Source organism: Polypterus senegalus, chromosome 16, assembly GCF_016835505.1.
Source record: "Polypterus senegalus isolate Bchr_013 chromosome 16, ASM1683550v1, whole genome shotgun sequence".
NCBI lineage: Eukaryota > Metazoa > Chordata > Cladistia > Polypteriformes > Polypteridae > Polypterus > Polypterus senegalus.
In genome coordinates this window covers 55,596,621-55,618,907 of record NC_053169.1, presented here as the reverse complement: position 1 = coordinate 55,618,907, position 22,287 = coordinate 55,596,621, and the positions used below count along the sequence as shown (strand labels likewise).

General features: G+C 42.5%; 1 protein-coding gene across 3 annotated transcripts in view; it reads left to right on the top strand.

Annotated features, from left to right (window-relative positions):
* The first annotated feature begins 1,085 nt into the window (after nucleotides 1–1,085).
* Nucleotides 1,086–22,287, top strand: part of pcnx2 (pecanex 2) — a 274,360-nt gene continuing 253,158 nt past the window's right edge. The window contains exons 1-4 of one of the 3 annotated variants that reach the window (XM_039738452.1): nucleotides 1,086–1,678; nucleotides 2,634–2,836; nucleotides 14,783–14,900; nucleotides 19,916–19,949. In XM_039738452.1, coding sequence (XP_039594386.1) covers nucleotides 1,526–1,678; nucleotides 2,634–2,836; nucleotides 14,783–14,900; nucleotides 19,916–19,949 — 508 coding nt within the window. In that variant the 5' untranslated portion in view covers nucleotides 1,086–1,525. Of the gene's footprint in view, nucleotides 1,679–2,633; nucleotides 2,837–14,782; nucleotides 14,901–19,912; nucleotides 19,950–22,287 lie in introns of those variants that run through there. The other 2 variants (XM_039738451.1, XM_039738453.1) reach the window with 2 other exon arrangements.

Genomic DNA, 22,287 nt, shown 5'->3' with positions numbered 1-22,287 from the left:
TACATCACCACTGGTTTATACTAGCAGTTTTAGGCCAGCAGTTTCAGGACAAGAAACCCAGGTCAAAAACTACCATATAGCTCAGCAGTTGGATGTTAATGATCTGTATGTCCATCCAGTTACTAACTCTCTGTCATTTCAAAAGATAACATAACACAAACATTTTTGGTAATAAGATCCATTGCATCTGTCATTCCATGACTCTCATACCAAATGGCATAAAACAGGGACATATGCATTGCATTTGTCATTCCAACAGATGGCGTATCACAAACATCAACACTACTTTTATAAACCTCATACCAAATGACATATATCAGAGACATATGCTGCATTTGTCATTCCACCAGATGGCACATCACAAACATTAACGCTGCTTTTACTAACTCCATACCAAATAGTATATAAATGAAACATATGCCTTGCATGGTGCACTGCCAACATGATCCCTGAGGTCTGCATTGTTTATTTAGATTTCAATCTGTCTTAGATGGGTAGAACAGCTAGTAGGTTAACATATAAAAGTAGAAAGCGTCCACTTCCCCTGAGATGCTTCAATAAAAAAGTCCATACAGTAGCAGTATTAATTTACTTCACATTGAAGGTCCACTCAATTGAATAAATAACCTACAAATATTTACAAAATTTTGAATAAGTGTTATCCACAAACTCAAAAATTTAATATTTGATATACAAAAACATATCTGAAAGAAAGTGTGTTCAATTCAATATGCCTTTATTAAACGTGTTTTCTTGAAGTGTTTATATTTCTTTTCCTTAATATTATAGGAGATCGGCTCCTTAATATTTTTCCCACGGCCTCCGGTGTACGCCAATGTAGCCATGAAAGACAATTTTCTTATTACACGTTAGCAGCCAATTGGTACAAGGTTTCATATTTTCTATGCATTCGTCTGAAAGTTTTCTGAAAGAAATATACTCACAAGTGTGGCCGCATGCAGGAGCGTCATACACGCTGATGGAGATGGGCCAATGGGAATTTTGGGTGTAACATGAAGCCATCCCCAAAACTGGGCCACTATCAGGACTCCGTAATTTGTAGTCATAAGCAGCTGTAGAGAAGTGAAAGAGAAACAGCCTTGGAAAAAAAAGCGAGCGAGAGAAAGCCGCGGGGGGGTTAGTCTTGCTGGATGCGTTGGAAAAAACAAGGACGTCTACAGGGCGACGTATTTGTGCTTACTGTGGAGATGTCCCTCTTATGAAATGTGGTCAGAGTGCGGGTCTGCACAAACAGTCGAAGGATGCTTTCAGTTGTCGGTGCGAAAGCACCGCGGGTCTGCTGACTGCAGCGGGGCTCCACACCGCAGGCATCACAGCGCCACGGTGATGCGAGGATGCGCCTGCCGCATTAGCAGCATTGCTTGCTCACGAGCCGACAGGATTAAACAGGTAGAAGAAGAGAAGATGACGCCCGTGAAAAGGAGAAAAATAACACAGCTTTAGCATGGCAGTCTCATAAGCCCCTGACGTCTTCACACGAAAACTTGCAACGGTACCGGCGATCATGGGATCGCAAGTGTTGCAGACTCTCAGACAGGGAGTGTGGGCATCACTGACCGGCGGCTGGTATCACGACCCGGAGCAGAACAAATTCAACAACTCTTGCCATCTCTACCTATGGATCTTTTTATTGATGCTGCCTTTGTCGCTCCACTTGGTAAGATGATTAATCTATCTATTGGAGAGACGACTCCTGTTGTTTATCTGCATCTCTCTCACTCGCATTGTCTCAATACGTACACTACAGTATTTATATATGCCTGTCAGCGGTCGTCTTTTGCGTTCAGTTCCAGTACCATGCCGATATAGTGTGGATTTTACATGAGTTATTCATAACCTGCCCACAGAGCAGGCATGCCTGTACTTTCATAAATGTTTAAGAGCTTGTAATCACGCTATGTGGAAAGCACGTTGTCAGCCTTTGGACAATTACTCATTGTAGTGTCGCATTTTTGTCCGCATTGTACGGACGTTACGTGTTTACACGTCCCGCCCCCTCACTCCAGGTCCGTTTCTCCGTTTTTCACTTGCGAGGCTGTCATTGTAAATCATGAAGGTGCAATGACGTCAGAGAAGAATACGTCATGTCTCTGGTGGCTTCACACATCTCATCAGGTTTTTAAAAAATGGGGAATCTCGATTAGCTATTGAAAAGAAAAAATACTTATAGTTTTCTGTAACTACACCATTACGTGGTACAGGAAAGCTAATAAGGAGCAAACAATGAGCACACGATGTGTCTGTCTATTTAGCCTACATGACTCTTTATGAATGAGGGACACGTGACAAATTACAACCTGGTCTGTGTTAATAGGCTGCAGCATTTTTACTTAGTTTGCACTATTCTTGTCATATTATTGTTGTATTCACGTTATTGCAGAGTCTGTCAATAAAGTTTGAACTGGGGGTGGGGGTGGAACAATCCGTAAAGTGCCATTAAAGCACTATTATTTTCAAAAGTGTACAACAGCATGCAAACTTAAAATTTTATCTCCCCAAGTTACTCTAATTCCATCAAATGATAGAAATTTAAATTGTGAAGTGTAATGGTTATTTTGTTTCTTCTAGTAATGGAGAGTGCCTTAGTATCTTCTTTTTCTTCTCTTTTTCAGGCACTACCTCCAAACACGGTTGCACTTGGCATTTACTGCAGTTCTGTGACCATCTTCTTTATCTTCATCAAGACAGTCAATTATCGCTTACACATGATGTTCGACAGTGAAGAAATAGTGTCACAGCAAAGCATTTCAGATACGGCCAAAGGCAGAGACAAGAATTCGATGAGCTCCGATCCTTGTTTCAGCACTCGTCCAAGGTAGGTCCAAATAACAGGAAGCTTGATGCCACTGCATGGTTTTCAATGGTGTTTGATTGCTCCTCCATTTTCATAGAGTGCTTTGAACTTCCATTTTCTAGACTACATCTACACTACTTCATTTTCATTTAAAAACAGTGTTTTTCACCAAAAGACATCACCATCCACAGCAGCATTGTCACATTTATGAAGGTATCTCTGCCCACACTAAAATGAAAGTAGAATGGGTTGTGTATCTGTAGAAAAAGGAAGAGGAAGTGTCCTCCTTGAAGAGACAGTTACACCACCAGTCATAAGATTTATTACATAACTAAATTATTTGCCTTTTATGCAAATATGCGGCATTCAAACTGTACGAAACACAATTTAGATGTATAGAGGTAAGCAAAACAACAAGCGTCATGGAAAGCAACTCCGGCTTCTATGTTGGAATATGGTGATCTTCCATGAAGGGTGACCAATCAGAGAATGAGACATTGTAATGAGTAGGATCCAATCAGGCATGAGCCACATAATAGGCATGAACAAATCAAAGCATGATAAAGTTTGTGTTTTCAAAGGTCTCTGTTTCCACCCACCCACAATGAAATGCTACACAGATGTTTTCAGAAATATACTGTTTTGGGGTGAATTTTCAAAAGTCTGTTTCTGGAAGTTAAAAACACCAGGGTAATGTGGAGTAATGGTGAAGTGGAGACTAACATCAGTGTTTTTAAACAAAAATGCAGTAGTGTGGGTACAGCTGTGTAGATGGATCACTAGAGTCTCATTTGGCACCTTCTATGAGAACCATAGACACTTGGAATAAGCTGCCAGTAGGCATTAACAGTTTAGGGACTTTCAAAACTCGACTTGATGTTTTTTTAGAAAAATTAAGTGAATAGGACTAGTGAGATTCGTTTGGGTTAGGCTTAGGGTTGTGTAGGTTGTCACAATGTTCTAATGGTCTAATGTTCCTGAAATTCCACATAAATATTGTATGCACTCCTCTTGTTGGATTCTTTTGTTTCTCCCTCATACTGTAGATGTATAGCGTAATGAATCACCAATGCCATCAGGTTTGTGAGTTTTTCGAAGCAAGATCTAAAGCAAAATTTAATATCTCATGGGCAGGTCTGAAGGTCCTTGGGTGAACCTAATGTACACTGTTAAAAATAACAGTTCTTTAATGACATTTTATGGTTCTTTAGTGGGCTGTGTGCTTCCTTCTTGCTCCATTGCTTGACTAAGCACCATTTCATTCTGGGTTGGGTCCTTTGCATATGGTTCTTTGTGCTTTGAAAAATTTTCCAATATTTAGAAAGAAAAAAGAAATATTTAATGCATGGTAAGCTACCAAGCAGGACATTAACAGATTAAGAAAATCTGAACATAAGCCTTCATGATCATATGCAGTGAGAGTCCTTTTTAAATCATGAGCTGTTAGTATTTCAGAAAGTTGCTGCCGTTTAATCATGGATATTGACTGCATGGATGCTGCTATGGATCTAAATGAATTAAAGTTCTTTCTGGAAAGTACATGTGGATGGGTCTTTTGGGTACCAAAAATGGTCTCCCTATGGTATTGCTCTGAAGAATCACTCTGGCACTTCATTTTTAAGAGTGTAGTACTTGGACCGATATTACACTAACGGAAAAACATTTGGACGTGAGTATCAGTAGGCTTTGAGCCCTAGGAACCAAGTTAACCAAACTATTCTATAAAATTTCAGTAATTATTTACGCTCTGATGCTGCTTTCTGATTATAAAATAGGTAATTATGATAATAATTAATGAGAAGAATTCATAATTAATTGCAGTGTTCCTCTAGAGTGCCTCTTTCTCTTGCACGATTTGGCTCAAAAACTAATCAGCATATCATCAGCTCATACCAGGCTTAAGTTTCGAGTTTGGTATTTCTCCGTCCAGCTGTTTTAGCTCTAGTCTGTTCTCAAGAAACTGTGACACACAGACACACACACACAGACACACACTCATCATCAATGTTTTCAGTATCAGGGGACCCTAAAACTTTGAGATCCATCGAAAACTGGAAATCAAAATTTTTGATAAATCTAAAGCTATCACTCCTCACCATAGATGATAGGTTATGGTTAGGGAGGGCACAAGGCAAAAATTAAGATACAAATTACTTTTCATTATTGCAGACATCGACTATACTTTTATATAATGAGTCTTATAAAAAAAAATCTAAGTTTGTAAAAGAGAATTGTCGTGAAAAAGCCATGGGTAGCTTTGGTTGCCTCCACATTTTAAGAAGACAGTCTGAACCTGGCAGTGCAGCAACAATGGATGCATTAGTCTCACTGCTCTTTCCATTATCTTGTGATTGATACGACACCTCAGAAACAAATAACTGATTTGGATCCCATGACATCTCAATGGGGCTTTATCCAATTTTAGACTAGAATCCATCAATGCACTAAATTGGACTGAATTAAGTTTATGCCACTTTTTCAACTTAAAAAATCACAGCACATTAGAAGCACAATAGTTCAGATGTATTTTGGTACATTGTAAAAAAGGACAAAGATAAAGAGTTGGGGTGACACCATTACCCGGTAGATTATCAGCAGGGCCAGCAGGGCCAGCCACCATTAAGGTGAATGAGGCATTCGGCTAAGACGCAGATCATAAGAGGAGGCGGGGGTTTCAGGGGACCCAGCCGCACAGCTTAGCTACCGAACAATCAGTTGGCGTGCTAATAAGCTTGGCCAAGGGCACAAAATAGCCTAGCACTGGCACTGATTATAAGAGAGATTTTCAGCAAAAAAAAAAAAAAAATTAATGTCATGAACCTCTGATCAGCCTATACAAGATGGCGACACTTCTGGTTAAATGCCAACCAGGCAGGAAAGGATGGGTCCAGTGGGACAGACACCATAAGTAATGTCAGAGGTGGTGAGGTTGTCAATCATCTGTCTGTAGAAGAAGGAAGAGACTGGCGAAGAATTACCATCACCAGAGCCTTTAAGCTGCCCCTAGGGGACAATGTATTTACATTTGTCAGGGGCTAGATGCCATCACCATCATCAACGTCCTTTATACTCTTCCTGGTGAGGGTTGCAAGAGAAACAAACTGAGCTAGGCTAAGCAAGCAACCTTCTCCCCAACAACTTCCTGCAAGTCTTCTTAGGGAAAAATCAGACATTCCTAGCACTTTCAAGAGATGTACTCCCTCCATTATTTCCCAGGTGTAGCCACCATTCTTTGTCGAGCTTTGGACACCTCCTGTGTTTGGCAGGAAGAGGGGTTCTTACTTCATAGGTAGTAGTAATCCTGTTGTTTTGGAGAAGCTGCGATAGCTTCATTATTGCTATCCTCCTCACTCCTCCATGAGTAGTGATCCAAGCAACCCCATCCATAACTTCCATTTAGCTGGTACTTGTGATCTCATTCTTTGCACACTACCCACCACTTGTGGCCTTAGGTGGAAATGGGGTGTGGACAGATTAATACATTTCCAGATTTGTCTCAGGGCTTAGCTCCAGCTCCACTTTTCCACAGTGGCACAACATTTTGCAAATCTGCTTATGCCACATCGATTTTTATGGTCAATACAATACAATACATTTTATTTTTGTATAGCCCAAAATCACACAGGAAGTACCGCAATGGGCTTTTACAGGCCCTGCCTCTTGACAGCCCCCCAGCCTTGACTCTCTAAGAAGACAAGGAAAAACTCCCAAAAAAAACCTTGTAGGGAAAAGTGGAAGAAACCTTGGGAAAGGCAGTTCAAACAGAGACCCCTTTCCAGGTAGGTTGGGCATGCAGTGGGTGTCAAAAGAAGGGGGGAAGAAGAAGATCAATGTCATGATCTTTTTTATCCTTACTGGAAGAACTCAGATTCCTCAGTTTGAGGGACCTTCTCATTCCTTATCTTCAGGGAACAAGCTAATCTTTTCCAGGAGAGGACCATGACCTCCATTTTGAAGCGACTGAGTCACGTTGCAAGTGTATCACACTCAGCTATAAATTGTTCAAGTGTGCATTGGAGATTACATCCTAATAAGACTACAGTAAGAGGATAACATCATCTACAAAAAAAGAGAGAGATGAAACTATTAGGTTGCCAAAGTGATGATCTTCCAAACCTCAGCTGTGCCTTGATACCTGTGATGCCCCAGGTGCACTCAGCTTTGGAATCTTCCTGTACTCGGGCTATCAATATTCATGTACTGAGATGGACTAGTGCAACAAAGGCATAAACAACAAAGTTGGTGCAAACATTTCGTTTATTCCAATCCAACAAATCAGCGTCACAGCAAAAGTGCAGCAAACTAAATAAATAAGTTCATCCATAAATAATCCTTAAAAACAAGTGCATGTAGGAGTTAAATTCAATCAATGAATACCTCCAAAGAAATATGTTCCATGGTAAAATCAAGTCTACATCCACGGATTAAAAATTAGTTTACTTATGTTCTCTATGCTCCTGTGAGCCTCAGTGTGTCATCTCGTCTCCCCTCTTCACCCACTGGGAATTCTCAGCAGAGATGAGACAGTGGCGGGCGTAGTCAACCTTTTATTGGCTTTCATTCCAGCTACCTCTACTGGTACCCTCTGTAGTATCCAAAACCCAGCTTCATCATCCTACCACCATCCTTGGGAGTCTGTAGGATGATCCATGAAGCTATCAACCACTCAGGAACTGGCCCAAGTGCGTTGTTCCTTTTGCTCACTGTGGGACCTCCTAACTGCCTTCCCGTCTGATGACCACATTGCCTCATACTGAACTTTTCTTCTCTGTTCCTTAACAAACTTTCTCACTTGATTTTCTCTGATTATCTGTTTCTGTCTCTCTTCATTTGCCAACTGCCCTGTCTTTCCAACTCAGGTCCTTTATTACAATGAAGGTATAGGTGCTTTCCCTTAAAGATCTGCAGAGTGTCAGTGAGGAATGGCTGAGCTGTTCACAGTTACACGTGAACGAGCAGTCAGACAATTTCCCCACTGTTCACCTATGCAGGGAGTTGCAGTCCCATGGGCCAATCCTGCTGGACTTCATGGGTGCTGACAAGGGGAGCTGCTGAGAAGGGCTGCCTTACATTTAGAGACTTCCCCCTGACCTGGGTGTGCATCCTCCATGACACCAGAAGTATTCCTGGGTCCAGCATACAAGGGGCCACCTCTGTCCACTCTCAATTCAGAGTCAGGAGAGGATTTAGACCAAGATCATCTAGGTGGACTGGAGGAGACACTGACATGTGTTTATAGTTGGGTACTGGAGAAAAAGATACACATGTAAGGTATCGTAAAATAACATTGTTTGTTTGCACCAAAACTGTGTTTGCAAGGTTGTGTCAAGGGTTTGGAGGCCATGAGATGGCGCCTTGCAGGCCACAACAGATAGATTGCTAGATAGTACTTCCTTAATACCAACAGGGAAATGTAACTTTGTATAGGTCAAAAAATATTATACAAAATGTTCATAATGGTCATCAGTTTCGTCATCATTCTCTTGTCCATTACTACCTCCTGCAGGGCCAGAAGGCATCCCATAACTGAGTCTGCCTTCTTACTCATCTTGTTGATTCAGTGGGTCTTAAGATTGACACTATGATGCAACCAACATCAATAAGAATAATTGAAAAAACAAGCAAGGATTCATAACCAGAAGACTATTGGAAAGATTGTCAAACCCAAAAATCGTAGTAGAAAAAACTTTTTTTTTAAGAAAAAAAATATGCAAAGGTTTATTTGAAATCCATCAAACTAGGTTAGGTGCAATTCTATAAATTGTTGCAGTGTTGATGTGATTCAGGAAACTTTCAGGAGTGCTCTCTGTGGCAACCACAGATATGAGACGTCTACCATGTCATCATCAAGTAGTAGCAACCAGACGGAAACAAAATTATCAAAAAACTGTATCAAAAAATTATATACATATGCAAAAAAAAAAAATATATATATATATATATATACTGTATATATATATTGTGACCGCTGGCCCCGGCACAGACAGACGGACATCATTTTTTCACCACACACCATTTATTATGTACACTATTTACAGAATACTTTTTTCACGTGCAACCCCAGTGCCTTCTTGCACCGATTTCCCCAAAGTCCAGGCCCACAGTCTCTTGTGCCTTCCTGGCCGCCTCCAGTCCTTCCTTTCGCTCAGTCCACTTCCTCCCGACTTCCACCAATCACTGGAGGGAGGCGGCCCCTTATATAATGCCCCGGATGAGCCCCAGGTGTTCCCAGTATCCGCTCCTTGGCCACGCCCCAGTGTGGCGGAAGTGTCGGCTGTCTTCCTGGCAGCTCTCCGGGCGCCACAACGTCTTCCCGGGATAATTAGGCACTGGGGCGCCACCTGGTGGTGGCCACGGGTCCCTACAGGGCTGGGCTTCCATGCCCTGTACCCGAGGCCCCCTGCCTAACCAAGACGGACGCCCCCACTCGGTCTGGAGGAGGCACTTGCCCTCCTCTGGTCCTCTAAGGCATCCCGGCCGGGTTCCAACCCCAGCCAAGGACCGTACGGGATAAACTGGCATCGGAGCGCCGCCTGGCGGTGACCACGGGCCCCTACAGGGCTGGGCTTCCATGCCCTCGACCCGTGGCTCCCAACAGAACCAGGACGGACGCCCCCTCGCGGTCTGGAGGAGGCACAAGCCCTCTGGCTGGAGCCCGGCCGGGGACCACAATATATATGTGTAAATTGTGTGTAAATTGTGGACGCTGGCCCAGACACAAACAAGCAGACATGTTGTTCATCACCCAACACACTGTTTATTTACAAATATTTACAAACTTTGTGCACTCACAACCCCAGTGCCTCTTGCACCGATTCCCCCAAGTCCAGGCCTCACAGTCTCTGTGCCTTGCTCTCCTGGCCGCCTCCAGTCCTCACTCCAGCTCCGTCCTCTTCCACCCGACTTCTGCCAATGACTGGAGGGAGGCGGCCCCAGGATGAGCACCAGGTGTTCCCGGCATTCCTCCCTTGGCCACGCCCCAGCGTGGCGGAAGTGCCGGCTGTCCTCCCAGCAGCTCTCCGGGTGTCTCCAAAAGTCTTCCCCTAGCACTTCCTGGTGTGGCGGAAGTGCTGGGCTCCAGGGTTCCTCAGGCACCTGGGCGCCGCCTGGCCCCTACAGGGTTGGGCTTCCAAGCCCTCTACCCGTGGCCCCCAATACAACCAGGGCGATCTCCCCCTTGCGGTCTGGAGAAGGCACAAGCCCTCCTCCGGTCCTCCTGGGCGTCCCGACCGGGTCCCGCACGGGATACTCCGGCATTGGGGTGGCTACGGGTCCCTACAGGGCTGGGCTTCCAAGCCCTTTACCCGAGGCCCCCTACATAACCAGGACGGACGCCCCCTCACGGTCTGGAGGAGCCAAAAGTCCTCCTTTCGGTCTTCCTGGGCGTCGCCCGGCCGGGGACCACAAATATATATATATATATATATATATATATATATATATATATATATATATATATATATATATATATATATATATATATATATATATATGTAAAATAATCACAGGGAAAATATAAGAAAAGTATGAACCTGGGAAGAAGTCTGGTCTAGCACACAACTAACTGGCTACCCAAGAGTTTTAGATCATTTCAAGGGCTAACACAGCGAAATGTCTGTTTATGGCACAACGGTAAGTAAGTCTGTCTGTTTTGATTACATTGTGCATAACGTCTGTTCCCTAGATATGCTAGTCCTCATCTCTCTTTCTTTGTGCGTCTTGTTGCCTTTGTTCATCAGACATTGCAGTCCTCTTGTGGAAACCAGATGACATTTTGTCTTTTTGTCTCTAGTTCCTTTGTGTTACTAGGCCTGCCCAGGCCATCACTGATGTGGACCTCCAAGTACTTGTGGCGGTGCACCACCTCTATATCCACTCCTTGAATAGGCATAGAGGCTGTAAAAGTCAATAACAAGTTCCTTGGTTTTGCTGATGCTGAGTTGCAGCTAACAAAGTTCTCCACCTGACTCCTTTCCTCTGTCACAACCCCATTATCAATACACTCAATCAGTGCAGAATTAGACCTAGGGTAAATAGAATTATGCAGGTTTAAAATTTATAAGCATCATCTCTCAGGCCAGATTTGGTCCTGTGGTCTGAGTCAACAAACCATATGGTCCTTCTAGAATTAACATCTCCCTGGGCAGATCAGATGGAAGAGGCCTTTGAGAGGAAAAGGGCCAAGTATGAAGGGCTGGTGGGTGAGTGTTGGAGTTGTGGATTGTGGCCCCAATGTGGGTCCATTGAAATGGACTGTATCTCTACCAGGCCTTCCTGGGCCGTCTTAACATATGGGCAACAATGGACAGTGGCTGAGGACCCCAGAAGCATAGGGACCCACTATATTTCTGATGCCTATGTATATTTCTGTTTTGCACTTATTGCCTGAAGGCCTATGATGCTGTTAAGACGGCCCTGCCTTCACAATCCTAGGGATTACAGGGCTGTACAACAGGAAAGCCATTGAGAACCTCATGGAAGCTGCGGAGAAGGCGTCATGATGGCTTGGGATTGGTGGTAGTCATTAAAGCATACAGGCTACCTTGATACAACCTGGAGACTCCAGTTGGGTCACCCGAGCGAGGGTGTATGATGTTGGAAAGAGCCGAAACACCAAGTGAGGAAATCTTCACAATCCTAAGTAATGACAGATACTTCTACTCCTGGAAGAATAAGGAGAAATGCACATAATTTGATCCCACAAGATAATACATTACAAAGAAAATGAAAATTTAAAAATCCGATGCTCCTGTCCTTTCAACTTTGGTTTCATCCATGACAACATCTAGATGCATGCCTTAAAAATATATGGTCAACCATGAACCTTTCCTAAAATACAAAGTAGTAACCACAGCTCCATTCTCCTGCATGCTTGCATTTAACCCCATGCACAGAGTATTCAAGAAATCAGCCAACTAATAACTGGCCACCTCCAAGTCATTCACCAACACAAACACCAACACCCTTAGATTTAAAGTGGCACTGCCTCGTAGGGCTGATTTTACAATTGTTACTCTCTGCAGGGCTTCATTCCATCGTGGCCTTGCCAGTTTAAAAAACAATCCAAATGTACGGCACTCAGGGGCAGCTGTGTAAATATTTGTTTTGGGTACATGGTTAGGCTAGTCTGATTCTTTTATGTTGTGTTAATATTAAGATAAGCTACCGGAAAAGAACTTTCATTTCATAAGTAATGACTCACGGTATTCAAAAGTTCCATTTACAATAAGAATATCAGCTCCTGCCTAGGGAGGCCTGCCAAGTTAAGGCAACAGGCTGTGTTTTATCACCCTTTACCATCTTCACCCTAGTTTGTCAAGAGGTGGTACTGTTACAAGATCATAAGATGTTCTATACAACTCTTAATGCTATACTCTACTATTCACTTTGTGAAGAAGTAAGCATGCCCCATGGAAATTGTTGGAATTTTCCAACTTACCAAAAGACGAGTATCTGTGTAAGCTGTGTGTCCATCCAGTTGCTATGTCTCTACCATACTATTAGATGGCACGTTACAATCATTAACAGTAATAAAATGCATTACATTTGTCATTCCAACAGATAGCACATCACAAACGTTAACACTGCTCTTACGAATCCCATACCAAATGGCAGGAAACAGAGACATGTGTGCCTTCCATGTCCCATTTCAACAGATGATGCAACCACAACCATTTGTGGTGATGAATTTTATCATTAAAAATGCATTTTATTTGCCACCTTTTGAAATGACAATTGTAATTTATTGAATTACTACCTGCATTACAAAATACATTCCAATAGATGGTGCACTGCAAACATTAACATTGAGCTCTATGTGGATTACTTAGATTTCAACCCATCATAGTTGGGTATCACAGCTAGCTCAATATTTTTCAACAGGCAAACGTTAGTTCTTCATGTAAACAGTGCCTACAGACAGACGTGGTATACGTGAACAAGGACACATCAACAACTGACATGGTGTATTCATTCTCATAATGTAAATTAACAAACATGCAGATCTATCTCTAATATAGTGCCTGCATATCTATCCATCCATCCATCCATCCATCCATCCATCCATTGTGAAGCGCAAGGGTGCTCCAGTCCCCCTAACACGAACACAGACAGGCAGAGACACAAGTTTGACACACAGCACATGTTTATTCCCATGGGGAAGTGCTTTTCTTGCTCCCCACAGCAGCACAACACAAATAAACAGTACCAAAGCCCAGTCCTTTTCTTCTCTTCTCTTTCTTTCTCTTTTTCCATCTCCACTCCTCTCCTGGCAAGCTTTGTCCACCTCCTCCAGACTGGTGGTGAGGCGACTCCTTTTATAGTGCACCCAGAAGTGCTCCAGGTGTTTCTCGACCTTCTTCTGGCTGCACTTCTGGGTGTGTACATACAGCACCCCCTGGTGGCACCCGTGGAACTCAACAGGGCAGCTCTAAACTACAACTCCCAGCATGCCCTGAGGTGACCCATGGTGGTGTAAGCAACCCAGGGGGCTGCCATCTAGTGTCTCAGGGAAGATACTCTCCCAAACAGGTTCTCTCCCTCGGTCCTTCCACCCACTCAACATCACAGCTGGCCAGGCAATATCTATCTATCTATCTATCATATAGTGCCTTTATATCATCTACCTTTCCACAGTCATTTGAAAAGGTACATTCCATGGAAATTATTTACTTTTTAAACATATTTGAACAGGCAAACATTAGACGTTCATTTAAGCAAACAGTGCCCAAGGGTACCACAGTGAAATGGAGTCTACATTCTCATAATCTAAATTAACAAACATGCAGATTTGTCACATGGAAAAAGCAAGTCCATCCCTTCATTTATCACCACTTCAAATCCATCAAATTAGAATCAGATGTTCCTGATGAGGTGCCAATGATTAGATTCTCTTCTATTTAAGAAGTATGTAGGTGATTCCTGTCTTATTACAACCAGAGATACCAAGGGTCAGGTGTTCTCTTTGGCCCTCATGAAGAAGGTTGTGGATGCCTTTGAGTGTGGTAAGGGATTTAAAAAGATCACCCAATTATTTGAAGTCAGTAGTAGTTCCACTGTAAGGGAAATCATCTAAAAGTGGGGCAGATGTCAAACGACTGATAATTTCTCCAGGACTGGCTGGCCCAGCAAACTCATCACAAGAGCTGACCATTTTAAACTAAAAGAAGCTTCCAAGAACCCAAAAATAAATAGCAGTATTTGCAGGTAATTCTTGCAAAAGTCGGTACGAAAGTGTATGTATCTACAATCAGAGAGTGATTGCACAAATCTGACCAGCATGTCATATGTGCCAGAAGATAAAAATCCTTTGGTATCCAAATAGAATATTAGAGATAGACAACAGCTTGCCATTGAACATCTAGACAAAGACTGGGCCTACTGGAACAATGTGCTCTGGCCAGATGAATCAAAGATAGACTTGTTTGCCCACAGTAACAGTAGACATGTTTGGTACAAACCAAAGACAGCATTTCAGAAGGACAACCTCACACCAACTTTGAAGCATAGTGGTGGAAATGTTCTGGTTTGGAGATGCTTCGCTACTTCAGAATGTGGGCAGCTCGCTGTTATCAAGTCAAATATGAATTCTGGATCAAAGTGTGCTTGAGGAGAATGTGAGGTCATGTGTCTGAAACTTGAAGTTGAACTGGAAATTGGCCTCCCAATACAATAATGATTCAAAGAACACTAGCAAATGCAGCAAGGAATGGTCTGAATAGAAGAAATGGAGGGTCATGGACCTGTCTAGTTAAAGCCTTGGTTTGATTGCCATTGAACTGTTGTGTTGATCTGAAACTGGCAGGACATTCAAGAAAATCTGCGAGGCACTGTTTGTCTGTTCAAATATGTTGAAAACATCATCAGTTTCCATGGGGTGTAAATCCTTTTTCACAATCCTGTAAACTAAGGACTTATTTTTGCATTTATTATGACATAATTTCTGCTTGACCTTTTTCTCCTCTGTAGAAAGATCAGCACTAATGAAGATGTGACTCTGAGTGAACTCACCAAGCCTGTTCTGAGCCACGCAGCAAACTGCACTCCTAAACATTCGGATGTACAGCTCGAGAGCGCTGGTGTGTTGGTCTGTACTTTTTTCTTTTTCCGCTTCATTAACTGCATTAGCAGGTCCGCTTTACTTTTGGTGGCACCTGGTGCAGGGACACTAGCTGTCACCTGCCACCACTTTCCTTAGTTCAAGTATAGTGGAGTGTCAATTTTCTAATGAGCAAAAAAATAAAAAAATAAATAAATAAAAGTACATGTTAAACAAAGTTAACTATCATACATTTTTTTATTATTATTTTACAAATGGCTTAATTGATTTAACATGCTAATATTATTATATTACATAATTTAAAATACTTTCAGTTTAAAAATAAAATCTTATTCTCCATCAGATATTTTCATCTGCCTAATCCCTTTTTGTTTACCAATCTGAACTGTCCCTAAACTCCATTATTTTGGAAAATCCACACTCTGCTGTACTTATTTTAAAGTTTTGTTAATTGATAAGTGAAAAAATTCTTGAAATGAGACTTGGGCTGGAATAAAGCATTAAAGCATCATTATTATCGAGGATTTTAAATCACTATATATATATATATATATATATATATATATATATATATATATATATATATATATATATATTCATGGCATTTGTAGTCTGAATCACAATCTGATTGTGTGGATGGTTACCTACCAGGTAATGCTTGTGGTTGGTCTGCAAGTCGGCAAACATCCACCATGGTGCCCTATTCAGTTGCGAGAAGCAGACCATAGAATGTTGCATAGTTTAACTGCCAAATAATGCAAAGAGTATACAACACGTGTTTCGCCCTAATTCTGGGCTCATCAGGCGTACACACTCACTGCACCCCCTCTGACGCTGACGTCTGAGGTTTGATCCCTGAGAGAATTACTGATGAGCCCAGAATTAGGGCAAAACACGTGTTTTAATGCTTTGCATTATTTGGCAGTAAAACTATATATATATATATATATATATATATATATATATATATATATATATATATATATATATATATATATCGGCTTCCACTCCTCCCATGAACTGTTGTCTTCTTCCTCCCAACTCTGGTTCCTGGAACTGCAGCAGAGCAGCAGGTTTCATTTATGTGGAGAACTTCCCTTGGCCTGATAGCATGGTCCAGAAGCACGGGAATCAGCAGGACTAAGTAGAAAGATTCCTTCTCCCATGACATCCTGAGGGAATCTGAGGTGTTGCATCAACTCAGGGGGGCTACAATGCCCTATGCACACTCTCTTTCCCAGTCCTTCCAATATAAAGGGTGCTGGCCATCCACCACACTTGATCTGGGAAGAGCATGCTGCTGCAGGTGCCTCTATTTTGCAAGTTTTGTATTGGATTTTGCCTAAGGGATTGCCTAGGATTCCTTGGGAATACGCAACACATGACGTCATCAACACAACCAGTTAAAAGGTCACCACAGGAGTTTCTGACTTAACAAAGTTTAGATTCAGCTTCAAAGGTCATGGAAAAAGACAATTACCCCTTGGGGATTAAAAAAGAATATCAAAATCAAAAAAAAAAAAAAAATGAACATCGAAATTTCTCCATGTTTCCCTTACCTTTTTTGATGATTTTGAGTTTTGTTAAGTGTTTTCTGGTTCATTTAATTTTTTTTTCTTTACTATCGACCCTACACGTACAGTGCATCCGGAAAGTATTCACAGCGCATCACTTTTTCCACATTTTGTTATGTTACAGCCTTATTCCAAGATGGATTAAATTAATTTTTTTCCTCAGAATTCTACACACAGCACCCCATAATGACAACATGAAAAAAGTTTACTTGAGATTTTGCAAATTTATTAAAAATAAAAAAACTGAGAAATCACATGTACATAAGTATTCACAGCCTTTGCTCAATACTTTATCGATGCACCTTTGGCAGCAATTCCAGCCTCAAGTCTTTTTGAATATGATGCCACAAGCTTGGCACACCTATCCTTGGCCAGTTTCGCCCATTCCTCTTTGCAGCACCTCTCAAGCTCCATCAGGGTGGATGGGAGCGTCGGTGCACAGCCATTTTAAGATCTCTCCAGAGATGTTCAATCGGTTTCAAGTCTGGGCTCTGGCTGGGCCACTCAAGGACATTCATAGAGTTGTCCTGAAGCCACTCCTTTGATATCTTGGCTGTGTGCTTTGGGTCGTTGTCCAGCTGAAAGATGAACCGTCGCTCCAGTCTGAGGTCAAGAGTGCTCTGGAGCAGGTTTTCATCCAGGATGTCTCTGTACATTGCTGCAGTCATCTTTCCCTTTATCCTGACTAGTCTCCCAGTTCCTGCCACTGAAAAACATCCCCACAGTATGATGCTGCCACCACCATTCTTCACTGTAGGGATGGTATTGGCCTGGTGATGAGCGGTGATTGGTTTCCTCCAAACGTGACGCCTGGCATTCACACCAAAGAGTTCAATCTTTGTCTCATCAGACCAGAGAATTTTGTTTCTCATGGTCTTAGAGTCCTTCAGGTGCCTTTTGGCAAACTCCAGGCGGGCTGCCATGTGCCTTTTAGAGTGGCTTCCGTCTGGCCACTCTACCATACAGGCCTGATTGGTGGATTGCTGCAGAGATGGTTGTCCTTCTGGAAGGTTCCCCTCTCTCCACAGAGGACCTGTGGAGCTCTTACAGAGTGACCATCAGGTTCTTGGTCACCTCCCTGACGAAGGCCCTTCTCCCCTGATCGCTCAGTTAAGATGGCCAGCCAGCTCTAGGAAGAGTCCTGGTGGTTTCGAAACTTCCACTTACAGATGATGGAGGCCACTGTGCTCATTGGGACCTTCAAAGCAGCAGAAATTTTTCTGTAACCTTCCCCAGAGTTGTGCCTCGAGACAATCCTGTCTCGAAGGTCTACAGACAATTCCTTTGACTTCATGCTTGGTTTGTGCTCTGACATGAACTGTCAACTGTGAGACCTTCTATAGACAGGTGTGTGCCTTTCCAAATCATGTCCAGTCAACTGAATTTACCACAGGTGGACTCCAATTAAGCTGCAGAAACATCTCAAGGATGATCAGGGGGAGCAGGATGCACCTGAGCTCAATTTTGAGCTTCGTGGCAAAGGCTGTGAATACTTATGTACATGTGCTTTCTCAGTTTTTTTATTTTTAATAAATTTGTAAAAATCTCAAGTAAAATTTTTTCACGTTGTCATTATGGGGTGTTGTGTGTAGAATTCTAAAGAAAAAATTTAATTTAATCCATTTTGGAATAAGGCTGTAACATAACAAAATGTGGAAAAAGTGATGCACTGTGAATACTATTCGGATGCACTGTATTTTTGACCTTTTGTCATCTTCTGACCCCTAGAATTAAAAATTTTTTCTGACTTGTGCTGAGTCAAGACACCGTGATGTCATCCACACAACGATTGTTAACACATAAAGCTTCCACAAGCATCGCGTAAATAAAATAAAAACAAAAAAAATGTTAGCAAAAGTTAACTCAGTCAAACCATATCTAAACAAAACCTAAAACACAAAAATGAAATCCTTGGGTGAAAAACACAGAAATACTAATATAACCTTACATTAATAAAACAAAACTGTAGTCCTGACGTTTATTTTCAGGATAAACATGAGCTTCTTTCAGCCTCCACACCAGATGTGGCTGACTTGGGCTTAGAAGTGAAGCTGTTCCTCTCACATCTTCTTATAATTTCATGAAGTAGACATTTTTCCTTTTGGTGGTCCTCCTCTACAAAGAAAATGTGCTTTCACTACCCTTCCATTTTGTTAAGTAATTGTCAGCTTGATTGGGGTATCATAGAAATGGTTCCTACAAAGTGTAACCAACAGAGGGCACTCTTGAGCCCAAGCCACAGACAGTAATGTCCAACATGTTACTGGGATAAAGTAAAAAATATTTATTTGTCCAAAGCACCGTCACAAAATCACCTGTCTCACAGATAATGCAGAATAACAATAAACCAAATGAAATCTTCCTCCTTCCAACCTCCAATTGAGTGTTGCCACCTGACTCTGTCTCCCTGATGTGAGGCGGCCCGCTTCTTTTCAAACTGGAGCCGGGAATGTCCAGTGACATGCCGTTGTGTCTTCCTGGAAACACTTCCGGGTCATATAGAAACAGTGACATCTATTGACAGCCAGGGACCCCGAAAGGGCTGTTCTTCTGGACTCCAATTAACAAGCACCCCAGCAGATATCCTGAGTGGGCTGCCACAAAAGGACCACTGCCTGTTGTATTGGGACTGGAATTGCTCTCAACTTCTAGCTTCCAAGTGCAAGCATTATAAATGAAGTTGTTTAGTATGAAGTTGTTTCTTTGTTCGGCCAGCCAGCTTGCCTGTTATTCTGTTCTGGACTCCTGTCCTGGTGAGAAACTATTCCTTCTACAAAGGATAAGAAGTTGTGACAGATAGGGGGCACTATCGCTCCCTTGAACCCTTGTCCACGACTCCAGACACCAGGTAAAAGTCCAATAGTTGACTTTATTAAATCTCCACAGTGCACAAAGCACCCTCTCCTCCACTATACTCATACAAATAACCAAATACAATAACAATAAATCAATCCTCCACTCCCAGATGCGTTGCCACCCTTCCACCCAGCTCAGCTCGCCGTCTGGGAGCTCCCATAGTCCTTTTATATTCCCTGACCCGGAAGTGTTCCCAATCCCAGTCCATGTGATCCTGTATCACTTCCGGGTCAGGTAAAAGTTCTTTTCTTCACCCCGGAAGCCCGTCGCTCTTCCTTTGACAAACCTCTGAGTCATAGGGCACAAAGGAATCTTCGGTCCTCCATGCAGCTCCCTCTTGCGGCCCCTGTGGTATCCAGCAGGGTCTTATATAAAAACTACATAGTCCATGACTCCCTGCTGGTCTTCGGGGCACCTCCATACTTCAGGGAAGGCTCCATCTGGCGGCCTGGGGGTATTGGCCGGGATGACAAGCCGGCCATATATCACAAAGTGCTTGTATGCAACGTAATGTATGCAATAAAAGCATCTGATGGACTAATTCTGCACAATATAAACTTGCGCTAAACATCCTAATTTAATTTATGTTTTTGTGCTTCATCCAAACAGCAGATGCCAAAGACAGAAGACACAAAGGACACAGAAGGTAAAAAAATCAAACATTTTATTTAATTTCTGCTAAACTAGAATGTACCAGCAGTAGAACTTATCGTCTCTCTTTAAAGGCTTTTGTACTTTCAGTAACTGTATGTTACCTTTCCTTGAAAATCTTCAATATAATGAAATGCAGCAGACACTGGCATGTCCCGAATAAGTCACCTACAGGCCCCTGGGTAACTTAGCTCCCTAACATGACTGTATCATACTTTTAACAATGCAGTGCAGTATTTCCAGCTTTTGTGGAGGCAGAGAGCATGTGGACGTGTGTGTGTTCCCCCTTGGCCACATTTTGATGTGTGCAGACTTAATTGCTTCATTGGTAGGCTTCTTGCTGTCACGGACCCCTGGGCGGTAGATTCACCGCCGCCAGACACTGGAATACACAAAAACACCTACATCCATTTCTGTACTTTCTTAAAGGATAAATTTGATATTTTTCCAAATCAAAAGTTATTTCTTCATTACATTTTAAAATGAAGCATTGTTTATCAATTAAAAAAAAAAAATGAAAGTCTGTTCTTGCAGTTTAAAAAGGGACTGAATGTGCCCAGGCTCCAAGCATGAAAACGAAAAGCCTTAAAATTTGCCAAATTAATTCACTTTGAAGAGGAAAAGTTTTCAATTTTAAGAAAACTAGCCTCCCGTGTTTATAAGGCATCTGTGTGACAACGAAAGGAAACTAGAAATAATTTTATCTCAGATTTTTAATGCTATTTTTCTTGAGGTAAGACTACATTTTCAGTTTGTTTGGCATGGCGGTGCAACAAAAAAAAGACGGCCTGAGACGGCAACAAGAAGCAAACATTTGCCATGTCAGGCAGGAATTGGAAACTCACCGGAGCTCAGTCCAGGTCTGCTTCTGGGTCTAAAATGAGACACCACCTTCCGGGACTGTCCTGTTTTATTTAGCCCCACCTGGAAGAGGCGGGGCCAGCTGTGGGTGCTGTGGGTGGGGTCAGTTGCTCTCACTAGGTGGATTCTCAGAGCTGCAGCTGAGACATTAATAATAATAACAAAAGTATTTTTTCAGAGTAGAAAGCCAATACTTATCTGACAGTAGTAGAGAACACATATGCAGCTCAGCAGAACGGAGAAGGTGAGATGAGCAGCCATAGCAACACAGGGACAATCTAGTAGAAGGACAAACTGACGCCACTGGAGGATTGATCCATTAGAATAATAAAAGTAGGAGATATTATAAGATGCACATGAAGATAATTACTGGAAACTTGAGGTTCCAACATATAACCATATACAAATAACAGTGGGTAATCACAGGTGTGGCCACCTTAGTGCCTCAAGCCAAGTGGGTGTGAACATCAGTTCATTTCTCCAACTGAAGCACATATACTGTAGAAGGCAGTAATCCAATATATTTAAGAAAAGAGAACATTCTCAGTTCCTAGATCTCTACTGTGCAAAGAAAAAAATTCATAAATCAGACATCAGACAGGGGCAGGTAATTAAAAAGAAAGTTTTGTCCAGGTGACCCACAAAAAGAGGCAAATCTGTTGTCCCTGAGCCATGAACTCAGTCAAGGTGCTGATGGTGGCAGTGATGGTTTGGCTTGGCTCCACTCTGCCTGGTTCTTCCAGGAGCCTCTTAAACCCATAACTGTAGACAGTCATGTACCGAGATGAGCCAGGCCAGTGAGGACATACACATTCAGCAAGGGGTTGGTGCAAAAGTGTTTGGTGCCTTTAGTAAAATCCAAAGTGCAAACAGTGCAGTGCTCTTCCAAAAGTCTATAAATAAATAAATCAATAATCCAATAAAAAACAAAACCAAACAAACAGTCATCGGGTCCTTCATGTTCCGTCTCTGCTCCCATACAAGCCTAGCACAACTCCTTCTCTGTATCCCCGGCTCACCCATAGCTCATTCAGCCGGCGGAGACTACTCCAGCAACTCTCCACCGACCCCTCCGTCTTGGCTCTGTTGGCCTCTGCCAGACCACTCGGGGTCATTTGTCCAGCTTTCTTTCTTTTCGCCAATGGCGCTCCTCAGATCTCTGAGGAGGATTCCACAATTGCACCTGCTCATCTAAAATGTCAGCGCTGCCTCCTGCTCATTGGCTAGCTGGCTGGTCCTGCTTAACCACAGATACTGCTCTTGCTCATGGTGGTCTTTCTCTGTTGTTAGTTTCTGTTCCCTGTTCAGCTCCCCTTCTCTGTCGCGCAGGCCCCTTTTAACATCCTTGTTGTCTTTCTCTCTCTGGTTTTCTCTGACTTTAACCCCCGTCTCTCTTTTCTATTTCTCTGTTACCTTCTTTTCTTTCTCCATCATTTCTCGTCCCCATCTGCCGTGCACCCTCCTCTAATATT